This window comes from Perognathus longimembris, chromosome 12 (assembly GCF_023159225.1).
Source record: "Perognathus longimembris pacificus isolate PPM17 chromosome 12, ASM2315922v1, whole genome shotgun sequence".
In the NCBI taxonomy this organism is placed as follows: Eukaryota; Metazoa; Chordata; class Mammalia; order Rodentia; family Heteromyidae; genus Perognathus; species Perognathus longimembris.
In genome coordinates, this window is record NC_063172.1 from 26,269,843 (window position 1) to 26,287,258 (window position 17,416).

Genomic DNA, 17,416 nt, shown 5'->3' on the forward strand with positions numbered 1-17,416 from the left:
AGAAATGTATCCAATGCCCAACGAATGATACTGTAACCTCTCTGTACATCAGTTTGATAATAAAAATTTGAGGAAAAAAAAAGATCTCATTTAAATGTGGTAGTCTATAAATAACTTTAAAGTAATGGTGTTTAAGATTAGAAATGAATGATGTGGCCTCATGGACAAGTTAGGAGACAGGCTGATGAAAAGTGAAGGAAATAGCATTCTAGAAAAAATGTATCATGCTAATGTAAAGAAAAAAAACATGTAAAACTGGGATGACAGTGTGCATGAACAAATAGGAAGAATACAGAGATTTAAAAAAAAAAAAAAAAGCCCAACCATACATTACAAAACTGCTTGGCTAAGACTTTTTATGACGTGTTAAAAATTATAAATCTCAATCATTTTTTTTAAAAAGGCGGGGGCTGGGAATATGGCCTACAGGCAAGAGTGCTTGCCTTGTATACATGAAACCCTGGGTTTGATTCCTCAGCACCACATATATATAGAAAACTACCAGAAGTGGCACTGTGGCTCAAGTGGCAGAGTGCAAGCCTTAAGCTAAAAGAAGCCAAGGACAGTGCTCGGGCCCTGAGTCCAAGTCCTGGGACTGGGAAAAAAAAAAAAAAAAAGCAAACTAGTAACATGTTCTGATTTAGCCTTTAAAATGTGAGATTTAGGTAAGACCTAGAGTCTGAGTGGGAACACCCAAAAGTTAAAAGATGTTTGCAATAATTTCTGAAAAAGATGGTCATAGTCTGAAAAAAGGTGATGGAAATAGACAAGGTAAGATGAGAGAGACTTGAGAATTGCTTGTAGGTTAAAAAAAATACAGTGTTTAAAAAAGACTGAAGACTAAAGGGCAATTCACAGGTTTCTAAGAAAAACAATTTTTGAAAAGACTAAAGGAAAAGCACTTTGTATTAGGGGAAGTGATAGTAGGGCATTACTTTATTTCATAGAATCTAAAATGCCATTGACTTTAAGATTATAAATTTTGTGGTAAGAAAATGTGCACCTTAGAATTTCTTAATTGTCATGTTCGTTTCTGGACATGTTATTTGAAATGTTTAAGTTACTCAGGAGTTACAAAAGGATTTTACAATTGAGTACAGTAAATGGAGAAGACCATACCAGGGGATATTTTTGTCCCTGCTTAGATGGCTACTCAAAGACCAGAGAGTATTGGTGTCTCAGAAAACTTGTTAGTCTATCAAATTATACTTATTACACAACAAACCATTTATAAATCTGTGAATCATAGGGAAATTTAGAATAGAACACTCAAATAAAAAATTGACTTATTTACATTAAGATAGAATTAAGCTCATCATATCTCCTCTCCTTTATAAGTGGCAACATACAGAAAGGCAGAAATGAGGTTTCTCTATAAAGAGAAAGTGGTGTAACCACTTGCAGATAAAACAAAAACATCCTATTGACCTAAAAAGGGTGTCATATATTACAATTAATACAGTAAAAACTAGTATGATTTATTAAATAAGATAAAATATATAAGTCATAGAGAAAATAGTTCTAAACCATTAGTATGTAAACATGCTGCTCATCACTTAATATTCTCATTTACTGCATTGATGGAAGCCAGGACCTAAATGATTACCTTATTTAAACCACTTGAGCTAAATAGTAATGTTATCCATTCTACAACTTAAGAAAGTAAACTAGGGAATATGGCCTAGTGGCAAGAATGCTTGCCTCATATACATGAAGCCCTGGGTTCGATTCCCCAGCACCACATACATAGAAAATGGCCAGAAGTTGCGCTGTGGCTCAAGTGGCAGAGTGCAAGCCTTAAGCTAAAAGAAGCCAGGGACAGTGCTCAGGCCAGGGCCCAGGACTGGCAAGAAGGAAGGGAGGGAGGGAGGGAGGGAGGGAGGGAGGGAGGGAGGGAGGGAGGGAGGGAGGGAGGGAGGGAGGAAGGAAGGAAGGAAGGAAGGAAGGAAGGAAGGAAGGAAGGAAGGAAGGAAGGAAGGAAGGAAGGAAGGAAGGAACTAAACTTGGGTATTAGCTCATGCCTATAATCCTAGCTACTTGTGAGACTATGATCCAACTCCTATAAATCACATAATAGAATAAAAGGAAAGCTTAATTTTTTCATTCATACACAGATTGTGTACAACATATATTCATTCTTTTATTCTAAAAAATATTCTTGAGAAACTACCATATGCCCGATATCAAGTTAGGAATTTGGCAAAACTAAAATAAAACTTACTCTATATTTTGAACCAGATAGCTTCCTATATTTAGAGCAAAACATAAGACTACTTTAATTGGACACCCTTAAATTTATAACTAACTATTAATATCAAGTCAGCTTTATTTGTAGCTCTCAAGAGGGATAAGTGCAATGTTTCCTTGATTCGTTGTCTCTTCAACTCTACTAGATAGGTATTTTACATTATCTCTCTCCACAGACCTCTCACCTCTTTCCCAATTCTGATTCTCAGATAGGAGTCTTGCTCCCTTTACTACTCCTCAAGAAATAGATAATCATATGAAACAAATTACACTTTCAGAATAGATCATATTTAACATGCAGATCATCTGACTCATTAGTGAGCTGAATGTAATTTTTCATTAAATAAAGATAGGAGAGAAATTTTCCTCTCCTGCATTATCATGTAATTCTCTCTAAAGATTCATCACTAAAGAACAGATACACTGTCTTATCTTATAGCTTCTGTTTTGTTCAAAATGCCTCCCTTTATTTTCTTGAACCTATTTCAAAAGTCAACAATATCAGTACCTTCTTCTGTATTGCTAAAAACAGTGGTTATCAATTCTCACTTGCACCATAAACAATAACTTGCACAATCAATATTTCTTGAAATTTTTTGGCAATTCTGGAAAATCTCCTACTTGAAATGCTAGGCTCAATTTCTTTTAAATTTATTGTCAAGCTGATGTACAGAGGGGTTACAGTTACATATGTAAGGTAGTGAGTACATTTCTTGTCAAATTTGTTACTCCCTCCCTCATTTTTCTCCAACTTTTCCTCCCACCAACTTCACCTCCAAGTTCATTTCCAACGTATTTTCTTGGATCACTGTTGCATTGGTTCACAATTTGTCCCATTTTTCACCATTTTTTTTGTTTCTCTTACCTTCTTTAATTCAGAGAAATCAAAATCAAATACAGTGACAACAGGGGATAAACCATATGGGAAAAAATGAAAGAAAAAAGAAATAACTTTACATAGCATATTAAAAACAAAAATAATGAAAAACATCTTGTTTCCATATCTTGGAGGTCATTTCACTTAGCATCATCACTGCATTTTCTTGATCCATTCATCTACTAAGAGGCATCTGGGTTGGTTCTATATCTTAGCTATGGTAAATAGTGCTGCAATGAACATGATTGTGCTGGTAGCTTTAGTATGGCCTTGTTTGTGGACATTTAGGTAAATGCCCAGATGTAGGATTACTGGGTCTTAGGGGAGCTCTATGTTTAATCTTTTGAGGAATCTCCATTCTGCTTTCCAGTGTAGATGAACAAGTTTACACACCCACCAAAAGCATAGTAGTGTTCCTTTGGGCCACATCCATGCCAGCATCTGTTATGAGAATTCTTGACAGTGGTCGTTCTAATTGGGGTGAGGTGGATCTCAGTGTTGTTTTGATTTGCATTTCTTTTATGGCCAGACATTTTGAATATTTCTTCAAGTCTCTATCAGCCATTCTTATTTCCTCTTCAGAGAAGTACCTACTAAGTCTTTAGCCCACTTATTAATGGAGTGGTTGTTTCTTTGAGGATCTGTTTTGGGTTTTTTTTTTTGTTATTTTTTTAGTTCTACGTATATTTTAGATATGAGGGCTGGGGATATAGCCTAGTGGCAAGAGTGCCTGCCTCGGATACACGAGGCCCTAGGTTCGATTCCCCAGCACCACATATACAGAAAACGGCCAGAAGCGGCGCTGTGGCTCAAGTGGCAGAGTGCTAGCCTTGAGCGGGAAGAAGCCAGGGACAGTGCTCAGGCCCCGAGTCCAAGGCCCAGGACTGGCCAAAAAATAAATAAATAAATAAAAATAAATAAATAGATATGAGGCTGTTGTCTGTTGTATAGCTAGTGAAGATCTTCAACAGAAACAACCAAGATTCAGAGTGTTATATGGGAATACTTTCCAAACTTTTATGCTAACAAATTTGAGAATCTGGGAGAAATGGAAGAATTTCTAGCAAATATTGATATGCCCAAACTAACCAAGAAGATTTAAACGAATTAACAGACCCATACAAAGTAATGAAATAGAAGTGGCAACAAGAGACCTCCCCTCCAAGAAAAGGCCAGGACCAGATGGGTTCACAGCTGAATTCTTTAAGGACATCAAAGCAGAACTCACACCAATACTCCTCAAACTCTTCAATGAAATTGAAAGTGAAAATTCACTATCTAACTCATTCTATGAAGCTGGCATAACTCTCATCCCCAAACCAGACAAGGACTCATCAAAGAAAGAGAACTGTAGATCCATTTTTTTATGAACATCAATGCAAAACTTCTCAACAAAATTCTAGCCAATCATTTTCAACAACTCATAAAAAAATACACACACACACACACACACACACACACACACACACACACACACACATTCACAATCAAACAGGATTCATTCCAGGGATGCAAAGTTGGTTCAATATATGCAAGTCAACCAATGTGACTCACCACATCAATAGGAGCAAGAACAAGAACCCCATGATCATCTCAATAGATGCAGAAAAAGCATTTGACAAGATCCAACACCCATTTATCATGAAAGCTCTGGTGAAATTAGGAATCCATGGAACATTCCTCAATATAATAAAGGCTGTGTATGACAAGTGTACTGCTAGCATTATGCTCAATAGCAAAAAGTTAAAGCCATTTCCTCTAAAATCAGGAACAAGACAAGGATGTCCGCTCTCTCCACTCCTCTTCAACAGAGTATTAGAGTTCCTGACTAGAGCAATAAGACAAGATGCAAAGATGAAGTAAAACTCTCCCTGTTTGCAGGTGAAATGATCTTGTATTAAAGAACCCCATTGACTACCCTCCCAAGTTACTCGAGCTGATCCAAAACTTTGGCAAAGTAGCAGGGTATAAAATTAACTCACAAAAACCAATGCCTTTTCTGTATGCCAACAAGAGCAGAGCAAAGTTGACATCAGGAAAACAACATCTTTTGTAATAACCTCAACAACAACAAAAAATACCTAGGAATTAACTTAACCAGAGAAGTGAAGGACTTCTACAATGAAAACTTTAAAAACCTGAAAAGGAAAATTAAAGCAAAACTAAGGAAGTAGAAAAACTTCCTGTGCTCCTGGATTGGGAGGATTGACATCATGAAAATGGCAATACTGCCAAAGGCTATCTACAAATTCAATGCAATTCCCATTAATATCCCGACATCATTCTTAAATGAAACAAAAGCAAACCAAAAATTCATATGGAATAATAAAAGACCTCGAATATCAAAAACAATCCTTAGCCGGAAGACCAGTGTTGGAGGAATATCAATACCAAACTTCAAATCCTACTACAAAGCTAAAGTAATAAAAACAGCTTGGCACAAGAATGGGTCCGAGGAGCAATGGAACAGAACTGAAGATCCAGAAATGAACCCGTAGACTGAAGGCCACTTAATCTTTGATAAGGGAGCCAAACACATAGGATGGAAGAAAGACAACCTCGTCAACATATGGTGCAAACACCTGTAGAAAGTTAGATCCTTATATATCACCCTGCACCAGAATCAATTCCAAATGGATAAAAGACCTCAAGGTAAAAGCAGATTCCCTGAAAACACTGCAGGAAGGAATAGGAGAAACACTAGGGCTCCAGGTCAAAACTTTCTTAATAATGATCCAGAAACATAACAAATCAAAGAAGGGTTGGACAAATGGGATTGCATTAAACTGCAAAGCTTCTGCATGGCAAAGGACACAGCTAGCAAGATAAACAGAAACCCCACAGATTGGGAGATCATCACTAGCCATACAACAGACAATTTCTTTTGTAGGTCTATTCTCAATCCAATCATATTGTGGGTATATTCCAGAGGTTAATCATGAGGGTTTTTTCCCCCCAGGGAAAAAAAAAAGTAGTGTCTTCTACATTTGTGACTTTAAATATAAAACATAAATTGGCCATTTCCAGATCAGATATCTTACCTGAACTAGTAACCTCCAGATTGGTATAGTAATAGCTTGCTCACCATCTCCCTTTAAATATCTAGTAGGAAACTCAAGAATATTTAGAAGTGAACACCTCCTATACATACATAAATACACATCTCCCACAATTTCCTTGTCAAATAATGGAAGCGCCTTCCACTTGCTCAGATTTTAGCTCAGCCAAAGATTGGAGTCACCCTTCACTTTTCACTTAGTCTAAATCCTATGGAAATTCTGTTAGTTGTACTTTCAAAATTTAGACAAAGATTCTCTGCTTATCCAAAACTTAGTCGTTCATCTGAATTTCTCCTTGGATAATCTGTACTCTTCCTTGTAAAACTCCTTAGCAAGAACTCTGCTAAGTCAGTTTTGCAAGAACATCCCACCTTGACATCTTGCCTCTGTATCAGATCAGATATTCATTTTTCACCACTCCCAGGTTATATCTGATCATACTGGACTACCTTCAGCAACAATTCCATTAGACCATTTAAACCAGAATTCCTCTTTATCCCTTATATTTCCTGAGTAATACTGCATGCATAATCTGCTATCAACTACTGCTCTCCAAAACTGTGATCATAAATTGCCCACAACATGCCTGAAGTGAGCCTAATTTCTTTCCCTTCGTGTGATTTTTCCATTGTCATGGTTCTTGTACTTATACTCCTGAATAAAGTGTACCTTTTACTGACTGACATGAGATTTTTTCTTTATCATCATCTCTCCATCTTTATTACTACCAATTTGGTATAAACAACTAGCATATTTCCTTGTTTATGTCATCAGTTTGCTACATACTATCTTTGTATTCATTCTGAATCTCAGAAGTCTTTTCAACACAGCATCAAATTTATTTTCAAAAAGTATGTGGGATCAAACTATTATTCAAGACCTTTTAATGATTCTTGTCTCACTTGAGGAGACAGCAAACGTCAAAATCCTTCAGAGACTTACAAAGCCCTTTTTGATCTGGTACCCTGCTGTTTGCTTAGGTTAAATTATTATTTATTTATTTATTCTGCTTTTATTTTATTAACTGTTGTAGTATCTAACACAGAGTAGTGCCTGGAATATAAATGTTAACTGAATAAATTAATGAAATAAGACATCATGTCTAGTTATTTTCATACTTGTTTATGCATGTTTAACAAATACCACAAACACAAAAACTGGCTAAGCCAAATTTTGGTTAATACAAAGCTGAATATCCATCCCAAACCAATGGACACATTAACTCATTTGTCAGGTCCTCTGTCATAAATCAAGGTAGAAATCTCTCTTCTCTATGAATTAAATCTATGTCATGTATTTGACTATTTTTGTATCTGTCACATTATACTGCTCTTATTTACTTATCTGTGTACTTCCTGAGCAATGATTGCACAATATCCATCTTGTTCATGGACCTCAGTATAGCATCAGTCACACTATAGTCATGCAATTTGCTTTTCTGACTTTAAAATATACAAAACCAAATTTAAAAGTAAAATTTAAGAAAGGAAGACTGAACTGAAAACACAGGAGAAATTACTTTATATTTTATTTTAACTTAAAACTGTATGTTCTACAAATTATTCTTTATTTTTGCTTTATTATTTATTTTTGGATGTTTATCAGTTAAAGCAGGCTCTTACCAAAATGTTATCACATCTTCAAATAATACTAATTTCTCTTTAGTGAATTTTTGTATTATTAATTAATTCTAATTTTCCATTCCCTTCTATTATTTAAAGATGGAACACCTTTGAACCATGAATAAATATATTGCATTATGTTAATTGGTAAAGAGCATTTATTAAATCAGCAGATAAGGAAAATATTTACTCATACTCCCCAAATCACTTAATATTTTATACAGTATTTGCAAATTGATATTTAAATCAAATCTCTTAATTCAGTTCATAGATTACCTTTTCAAAGTGGCATTTTTTTTGCTCTGAAAACTCAATTTTCAGCTAATAACCATTTCACAACACAGAAAAAATCCTCCTTTATGAACAGTAATAATGCATATGACAGAATTTTTTCTAATTCTACAGAAGACTAACTACTATATTTGGGTGGCAATATGTTGTTTGTAAGTTGGAGAGAAGTATTGAGGTTTAAATTGCAGGCCACATAAATACTAGGCAAGTGCTTAGTCACTTGGGCCATACCTTTTTCATTTTATTTGATTCTTCAGATAAGAGTCTTACAAAGCAATATGTTTTTCTATTCATTAAAAAAAATTTCATCAGGGCTGGGGATATGGCCTAGTGGCAAGAGTGCTTGCCTCATATACATGAGGCCCTGGGTTCAATTCCCCAGCACCACATATACAGAAAATGGCCAGAAGTGGCGCTGTGGCTCAAGTGGCAGAGTGCTAGCCTTGAGCAAAAAGAAGCCAGGGACAGTGCTCAGGTCCTGAGTCCAAGCCCCAGGACTGGCCAAAAAAAAAAAATTTCATCATCATACTAAACATAAAAATGTAGATGGGGGGGAGGGCTGGAAATATAGCCTAGTGGCAAGAATGCTTGCCTCGTATACATGAAGTCCTGGGTTCAGAAGTGGCGCTGTGGCTCAAGTAGCAGAGTGCTAGCCTTGAGCAAAAAGAAGCCAGGGACAGTGCTCAGGCCCTGAGTTCAAGGCCCAAGACCAGCAAAAAAAAAAAAAAAAAAAGTAGATTTTTATCTACTGAATCTTAAATTAACAGAGACTCTATTTTAAGTATAAAGCTAATGTTTTTATAATTCAATTGCAAAAACTAACTTAAAACTTAATTTTTCTTTTAATTTTCCATTCAACTAGCAAAGCTCCCTACTACATGTGCCAATCACTAAAGTCTGTATGAGAATTTTGTTAGAACCTACTTGGGTACTAAAGTTTTCATTTTAAAAAGTCCTTTTTCCAAGGGCAAATGCCTAACATAGTATTTTATCTCTAATTAATAAGAGTTTTATTTATGTAAGGAGAGGAAACACCTTAAAAACACCTATACCCTCAGTTACTGAACAAATAGAGATCAAGTGGCTTATTGTCCGATGCTAGCCTAGACAAGAAGTTTGTAAGAACCCATCTCAACAAACAAGTGAGGCAAACTGAATGCACCTCTCATCCCAACTACAGGGAAAACTACAAAGGAGGTTTACTGTCCAAGACTAGCCAGAAACACACACACACACACACACACACACACACACACACACACACACACACACACACACAGATCCCATCTTAAAAATTTAAAAAGCAAACAGAATTGGAGGCACAATTGGGGCTCTCAACAGTAGACCACTTGCAAGCACAAGTACAAACCAGAATACTGAGGGGGAAAAAAAAAACCAACCTGTGAAGGTCTTAATAAAATAGCTGCCTAGATTTTTAAATAAATTAAATATTCTCATTATAAGTTATTTTTTAAAGTACATTGAATCTAAATGGTTTAGAATTTTCTAAATGTCTAATCTAAAGTTCCACAAATGAGTGCTTCCTCAGATATACTATATTTTCAATACTTTCCTTTACAAATATATAAAGCAAAACCAGTATTTAAAGACAAAAAAACGATATCAAACAGGGGACAGATTTCATTACTAATGATATCTAAATTCAGGCAAATACAAAGCTAATTCTTGCAGAGTTTATTCCAAGTACCTTAACACTTATGCTTTGATATCGAAGGGATTTAGGCTATCTTTCCTTCTTCCAATCCTGAGTATTTTCCCAAGTGTCCTACCCTCCTACTTTATTCAGTCCCCTCCCATCTTAAAATAAGTAAAGCTGTATCATACTACTTCTAGAATCTAACAACGAAAGCAAACATTTCATTATGTATGGCTTAGAAAACTGCTATATGCACATATTCCTAAACTTTCTAACCCAATCTCTACTCTAAAGTTTACAGAGAAACATAAAAATTTTCAAAAACTCAAGAAAATCAGAGTAGCCTCTGGATCACAAAGAAACTAAAGTTCTCTTTAGTGAATCTGAGTACTTTAAAAAGATCTATCTATCTCTCTTAAAAGAGGTTACCTTTTGTAAGGTTGGGCAATTGACAGCAAGACTATATAATGAAAGGTTAAAAATGGAACTAAAATGTTAAAATTAAAATATATCTAATGGAATGATGGAGGCACTGATATTGACCAAGATGTTCTGGATTTATATACAGATTTGTTGAATTGAAAAAATAAACATCTAATAAACTACATCATCTATACTATCTATATCAATTAGTCATTGAATATCTTTACTAAACCTGTCTCTACATCTAAGGGACAAGAGGGAGGGATGCAGGAAACACAAGCATCAAGTGAGTCAAAAAAATGGTAAAGGAGGAGCTAGAAACATGGCCCAGAGGTTGAGTGCTTGCCTTGTATGCATGGCGCCCTGGGTTCAATTACTTAGCACCACATACACAGAAAAGGCCAGAAGTGGTGCTGTGGCTCAAGTGGTAGAGTACTGGCCTTGAGCAAAAGAAGCCAGGGACAGTGCTCAGGCCCTGAGTTCATGCCCCAGGACTGGCAAAAAGAAAATGACAAGGGAGTAATTTCAAAACAACTGTGATTATCATTCACAGTATGAAACATAGCCAGTTTAATAAAGCTGCAGTGAACATGTACAGACATTTTTTCCTATCATTTTTCACTATTTATATAGCATTGACCTTGTAGTAGATGTCAGATGTAATCAAGGAATGATTTAAATCTTAGAGAAAGATGTGCACAAGTTATATGCAAATACTACTCCATTTTATGCCTGGAATTTGAGCACCCACAGATTTGGTGTCAGGATGGGAATCTCCTAGTTAATCCCCTGAGAATACTAAAGGATGACCATATATTTTATACTTTTCAGAACATAAAGTGCATGTGTGCGCACACACAAATTAACAAAAGGGAAGAAAATATTTACAGAACAATCATCTCTACTCTGTGCACTTCAAATAGTTTCTTCTTTATTCCACTCTAGTTTGGTTTTTTCTAAATGCTTTTTTTTTTTTAAGTTAGGAGGGTAGGGAGCCATTAATAGTAAATACTGATAGTAACTTTTGGTTGTCATAACAGGAAGTGAGCAAAAAAGGTACCAGGCATGCTGCCAAGCATCTTGAGATGCACATGACAATTAAAACACACAATTATTAAGGGGAAAAACTGGAAGAAAACAAGGTAAGAGGTGACACTGTTGAAAAAGAAATGTACTCATTACCCAACTTCAGTAACTGTAACCGCTCTGTATATCACCTTTACAATAACAATTTTAAAAGAAAAAATATACAATTATCTAGTAGTGCGGTTAAGAATCATGTACTAGATTATTCATAAGTGAGATCATAAAGCCAACAGTCTATCTGAAAGTTTATGAAAATACAAACTAAATAAGTAATCTCCAAGATATGGAAACAAGAGGTTTTTCTTCATTGTTTGTTTTTAATGTACTATGTGATATTATTTCTTTTTCCTTCATTTTTTTTCCTATAATTTATCCTCTGTTGTTACTGTATTTGATTTTGGTATCCATTTATCTGAATTAGGGAAGGGAAAGGAAACATCAAAATGGTGATACAATGGGTGAACCAATGCAACAGCAACATTCACAAGACAATATGTTGGAACTGTACAACTTGAGGAGGGAGGAATTGAGGGGGGAGGGAAAGAGGGAGAAAAATGAGAAAGGGAGTAACAACTTTGAAAAAAAAAATGTACTCACTACCTTACATATGTAACTGTAACCCCTCTGTACATCACCTTGAAAATAAAATTAAAAAATAAGTAATCTATGCTACTTGACAATTATCATGTATGACTAAATTTGTAGCTATACACATAGTACATATTATAATTACATATATATGTACACACATATACATATCTGGGAAGGAAGGGAGGGAGGGAGGGAGGGAGGGAGGGAAAGAAAGAGAAAGAGAAAGAGAAAGAGAAAGAGAGAAAGAGAAAGAGAAAGAGAAAGAGAAAGAGAAGAGAAAGAGAAAGAGAAAGAGAAAGAAGATAGAAAGTTTATTTGACCCTTCAACTAACGAACATCAAAAATGCTATCATTTTGATTAACAGATTTGTAAGTATAGAAGCAGATTTAAAGGTGGTTAAAAATGTCAGACAAGGGGCTGGGGATATAGCCTAGTGGCAAGAGTGCCTGCCTCGGATACACGAGGCCCTAGGTTCGATTCCCCAGCACCACATATACAGAAAACGGCCAGAAGCAGCGCTGTGGCTCAAGTGGCAGAGTGCTAGCCTTGAGCGGGAAGAAGCCAGGGACAGTGCTCAGGCCCTGAGTCCAAGGCCGAGGACTGGCCAAAAAAAAAAAAAAAAATGTCAGACAAGGTCATGTAGTTAGTTAAAAACACATGTCTTAAGATTTGATCTTAAGACTCCAAAATATATATTCTTTCTTTTAAACCTCCCTTTCACTCTTGCACAAATAATGACCATATCATTCATAGATGTAATCCATAATCTTTTATCAGGATATATGAGTGAGGAGACAGATTTTAAATGTGAGTGAAATTCTTTAGATTTAAAGTAATTATATCCATCCTATGTGATACATGAGTAAGAGTCAAAATTATTGCTATTCCAATATAGCCTAAGAACAAAACAAAATAACCAAAACAACAGCAAAGAAAAATATTTAAATTGAGAAAACTATAACATTTTATTAATAAAAGATCAAGAAAGTCTCCTTTATCTGGTAGAAGCTGTGATATAATAAGGGTTGAAAAGAATTCTTTTGCTATGATAATATTGCTTTGTGCAATTTAGTTAAGGTTGGCTAAAAATTTTTAATTACATTATTTAATCCAAATTTACCTAGCAAATTTGTGAAAGATTATATAGAAAAAGAGAAATGGAACAGGAAACTGAAAACAATGAAGAAGATGTTTTTGAGCCATAAAACACTTTCTTTGTTGTTAGTATGTTTTGTTTCATTGCTGGTCCTGGGATTTGAACTCAGCACCTGCACTGTTCCTGAGCCAGCCACAGTTCCACTTTCAGCTTTTTGCTGATTAGGTGGAGATAAGAGCCTCATAGACTTTTCTGCTGGGGCTGGCTTCAAACCACAATCTTCAGATCTCAGCTTCTGAGTAGCTAGGATTATAGGCATGGATGCCTAGCTTATGTGTTCATTTTAAATATAAAATTATTAAAATACCATTGATCTGTCAATTTTTCAATCATATCACATTTTCAATATAGTAGAGCCTAGGTATACCAACAGGTATATGGGTCTAAGGAGACTATCAATAAGTAAAATCTGTGACTCACAGAATACAGAATACTGCAGATGTTTGACTCATTTTCCCCATTAAGTCATCCAACTTTCAATAAATTTAGATTTAACAAATCTAAAATTATAATTTTGCCACTTAAATTATGCACTTTACCTTTCCCTTGCTATTGGGGAATCATTTGCTTTTTTGGGAGACATACTGTATTTTCACAAAATTAAAGAACTTATCAATACATCACACAATTATTTAAATACAACTGGCAACACTAGACTGAAAACTTCTCTACATCTACTGAGATGTGTTATGCATGAGAATTTAAATTTTGTTTTTGTTTTGTGGCCATATGGGGGTTTAAACTCAGGGTATTTCACTGGATAGGCCGACCTCTACCATTGAGTCACACCTCCAACTCATTTTACAGTTTTATGTCTTCCCACACACAAATTTTTATTAGCATCAATTAGTTGTGTTTGAAATTTCATTTGCCTCTTATTTATTATTCCTGTTGAATATCCTGGCTCAAAATCATATATAATAAATATGCAAATAAAAATGAAATATTGCACTTTCATTTTATTAATACCTGGTTGAACGAATTATCCCTCACTACTCTTAGCTATTCTTACCAGTATTTCTTTCCTTTAACTTTAGAAATTAAATTTAGAAAATAAGATCTTTAAAGGGTTGATTTGGGATTATGGCTAATATGAAGAGATTATTTTATATGCATCTTTATAATATTTACTATTTCTAATTAGGAACATGAACCTCCAATCACATCATCTTTTACATTACCCAGTAAAACTTTATGAGTTTTCCTAAAGGACCCATTATTCTTTTCACTTTCATTGCTGGTTTCTTTCCCTTTATTTTTTTATTTTCACTTTTGGTAGCAATAGGGCTTAAATTTAAGAAATTATCCTTACCAGGAAGGTACTTTACCATATGAGCCACATCCCAAGCCCAAGTCTTGATAGTTCTTTTTAAATCATATTTCTTGTTTTATTCAGAATAGGAGGTGTCTTAATTTTTATTTTCTAATTAATTCTATTCTGTATGGTATAAAAATTACTTTATAAAATTTTATATCTAGATGCCTTTCTGAATTCCTTTTAGATTCCTTTCAGTGCTTATTAAAAAAAACATATGGACCAAACATCAAATACCATAATAAAATTAGTGAAGAAAGAAACGGGAGGGTCAGTCCAACGGATTCAGGTTAGATACTCACCAATCATGCATTCTGTTTTACACCTAGATAGTCTCTATTAAGATTAAAGAGTCAAAAATAGTAAAAATAACAACATAAACAGCCAAACATTTCATTGATTTGAAGACGAAAGAGGGGTTTATAAGAATAAAAATAATGGGAAAAAATCCATAAGCATACAGAGATGTAGCTGTCTTCAATTCCATATTTCTAAATAACCAAACATGAAAATAGAAAATAAATGTGAAAAATAAGTTAAAGGTCATAAATCCTATTATATGCACAAATCCTAAAAATCAATAAGAGCAAATCTATTAAGATAAATAAACAGAAATAATAATTTAACCAATGATTCATAGAAAACATCAAATGTCAATATGCATACAAAACATTCAACCACAAGATCAAGTTTAACTTAAATTGACAATGAGAGGACACTTTTGTAGCTTATACAACTGTCAAGAATTTGATGTATTGAAATGAAAAGCTTAATAATTTCTGATAGAAGAAAAGAGAATGTTAATAATCTTTCTGGAAAACAACTTAGAAATCTGAATTCCAAATTTCCAATTTGGAAAACGGAATTCAAATTTTAAAATTCAAGAGCATTCTGTACATCATCTTGAAAACAAAATTTAATTTAATTTTTTTTAAATCCAAAGAGCAAAAATATATGTCTGAAAGCCTCAGTTGCATAGGCAATAATTATATATAAAGTTAACCATTACATTACTTAGATTAGCAATTGGAAGCAACTACAATGCCTGAAATAAATATTTAGATGTGGTTCCTTATGACAGAACACTAATACAGCCATTTAAAACCTAGTGGCTTGAAAAAAGACTTATTTTATAATATCAATTGGAAAAATTAGGACAAAAAATTCTACACAGAATTAGACCAATTATATAAATATATAAACTATATAGCATAGGAAACAAAGAATAAGAATATAAGAAAAGTTTTAATGATGCTCTATCTGGAAAAGGAAAAATGAATAAAATGTATTTTCCTACTTTATATTTAGAAAAATGTTTCTACAGTGAACATATTTTTATTTTTATTTGGGGACATATAAGTAAGTGTTCGTTTTAACACTAGACCTACTAAACATTGTTTTAATGTGCCACTGAATGATGCAAGAAAACTTTCAGAAACGAAGAAAGCTGTTGGTTTGTTTTAGTAGTTTCTTATACATGAACAACAGAACGCGGTCTCTTATAACCTGAGATTTTTTCCTTACATCAACACCATTCAAAAACTTAAAAGGGCATATCTAGCTGTTGAAGGTTTTAGCAGAAGGAAACTTAAAAAGGAAAGCTTTCAGCAGTCAGTTACAGCAAAATGTGTGAGGCAGAGAGCTTACCTTTTTCACTTACACTCTCACTTTCAATTTCAACATCATCACAACTTGTGTACTCAGGTGTGGAAGCCAATTCCTCCTCTGAACTGCTCAATGAAACCTGGCGCATTTTACCTCCTTTCTTTGATTTATGAGGCTTTGGTGGTGGAGGTCTCACTGATTCTGACTGGTCTGAACTCAAAGAATCATTCCTTAGCATTGTTTCCATTTTTTCCCGTTTCGTTTTCCTTACTGCAGAGCTGGGATCTAAGTGATGCTGTCTCCTCAATGAGTCGGTTCGTCTCATATCTGGTCTATCGATGGGTATTGGACTCCTCCGAGGTGTAGGAGGACTATGGTTTGTGGTCCTTTGTGGATAAGAACTTGGTCCCTGAGCCTCTCGAGTTCTTTCCATTGAGTAAGATCGTTGATTTTCCATTGCAGCTCTACGTTCTGATGTAGATCTTTGCCTTGATGGTCGGTCCACCCTTAGTAGAGAAATCCTGGAATCTTCGAGTTCAGCATTTGCCAAAGAAACGTCACTATGCCTTCTCTCATGCCGTGCTCGAGACACTTCGGCGTGAATCCGCATTTGTTCTTCATAGGGTTGTGGCTTTACTGGATACCGGGCCAAATTTGGATCACTCCTGTAGCGAGCTTGGTACTCCTCTTCTCTCCTTTGTCTTTCATATTCATCTCTGCTCTCCACGTCCTCGTCATCTATAATGTATTCTTTGGAATGCCTATGACTTCTCCTGTTGGAGTCTCTATAGTTTAAATGATCAGATTCTTCATAAAACTGAGGTTCATGATGAGATCGTCTATCAGCATAATCTGATGGAGATCTTGGCATTGTGCTATCGGAGGGAACATACTGTGAATATTCTTCTCTTTCTTCCCTTTGGTCGTATCTTCTATTCTGGTCTCTGGACAGTGATGGACTTCTTTTCCTAAATAACAATGAGAAGTTCAAATTGAAACAATTTTTGCAATTTTTGACTCACTACCAGGTTAATGGAAATAATTCTCTTTTATTAATTTTAAAGGTATACCATAACAAAAGTTTAATAAAACTGATTTTATTCAGGCCAAACAGTAATGTAAAAGACTACTAAAATTCCACTAATATGTTTGATATATGAAAGCTTGAAATTAAATGACCAATATCATATTCTGTTGCTTTAAATGTCTTTGTTCTAATTTATTTGTCTACTATACTTCAATCTAAGTGTTAGTAACTTAAAGATTTCTGTCCATTTTCTCTATTTCCAACATGATATCAAAGTTAGCTGACAACATAGTAAAGTCAAACTGACTTATCTCAAGAGTTGAATACTTTCTTAGACTCAGCTTTCATTCGTCATCTATCTATATTACTCCTAATAATGGTTCATTAAATCCTCATCCTCTCTCCAATCCCTTTTACTGATCTGACAGTATTTAAATTTATATTAATACCACAATAATC

The 17,416-nt window shown here is 34.7% G+C and overlaps 1 protein-coding gene across 36 annotated transcripts in view; it reads right to left on the reverse strand.

Moving 5' to 3' along the window:
- Rims2 (regulating synaptic membrane exocytosis 2) overlaps window positions 1-17,416 on the reverse strand; it is a 380,757-nt gene that overhangs the window by 193,004 nt on the left and 170,337 nt on the right. For all 36 annotated transcript variants that reach the window (XM_048358539.1, XM_048358538.1, XM_048358540.1 and 33 more), the window contains one exon: window positions 15,973-16,898. In XM_048358539.1, coding sequence (XP_048214496.1) covers window positions 15,973-16,898 — 926 coding nt within the window. The remainder of the gene's footprint in view (window positions 1-15,972; window positions 16,899-17,416) is intronic.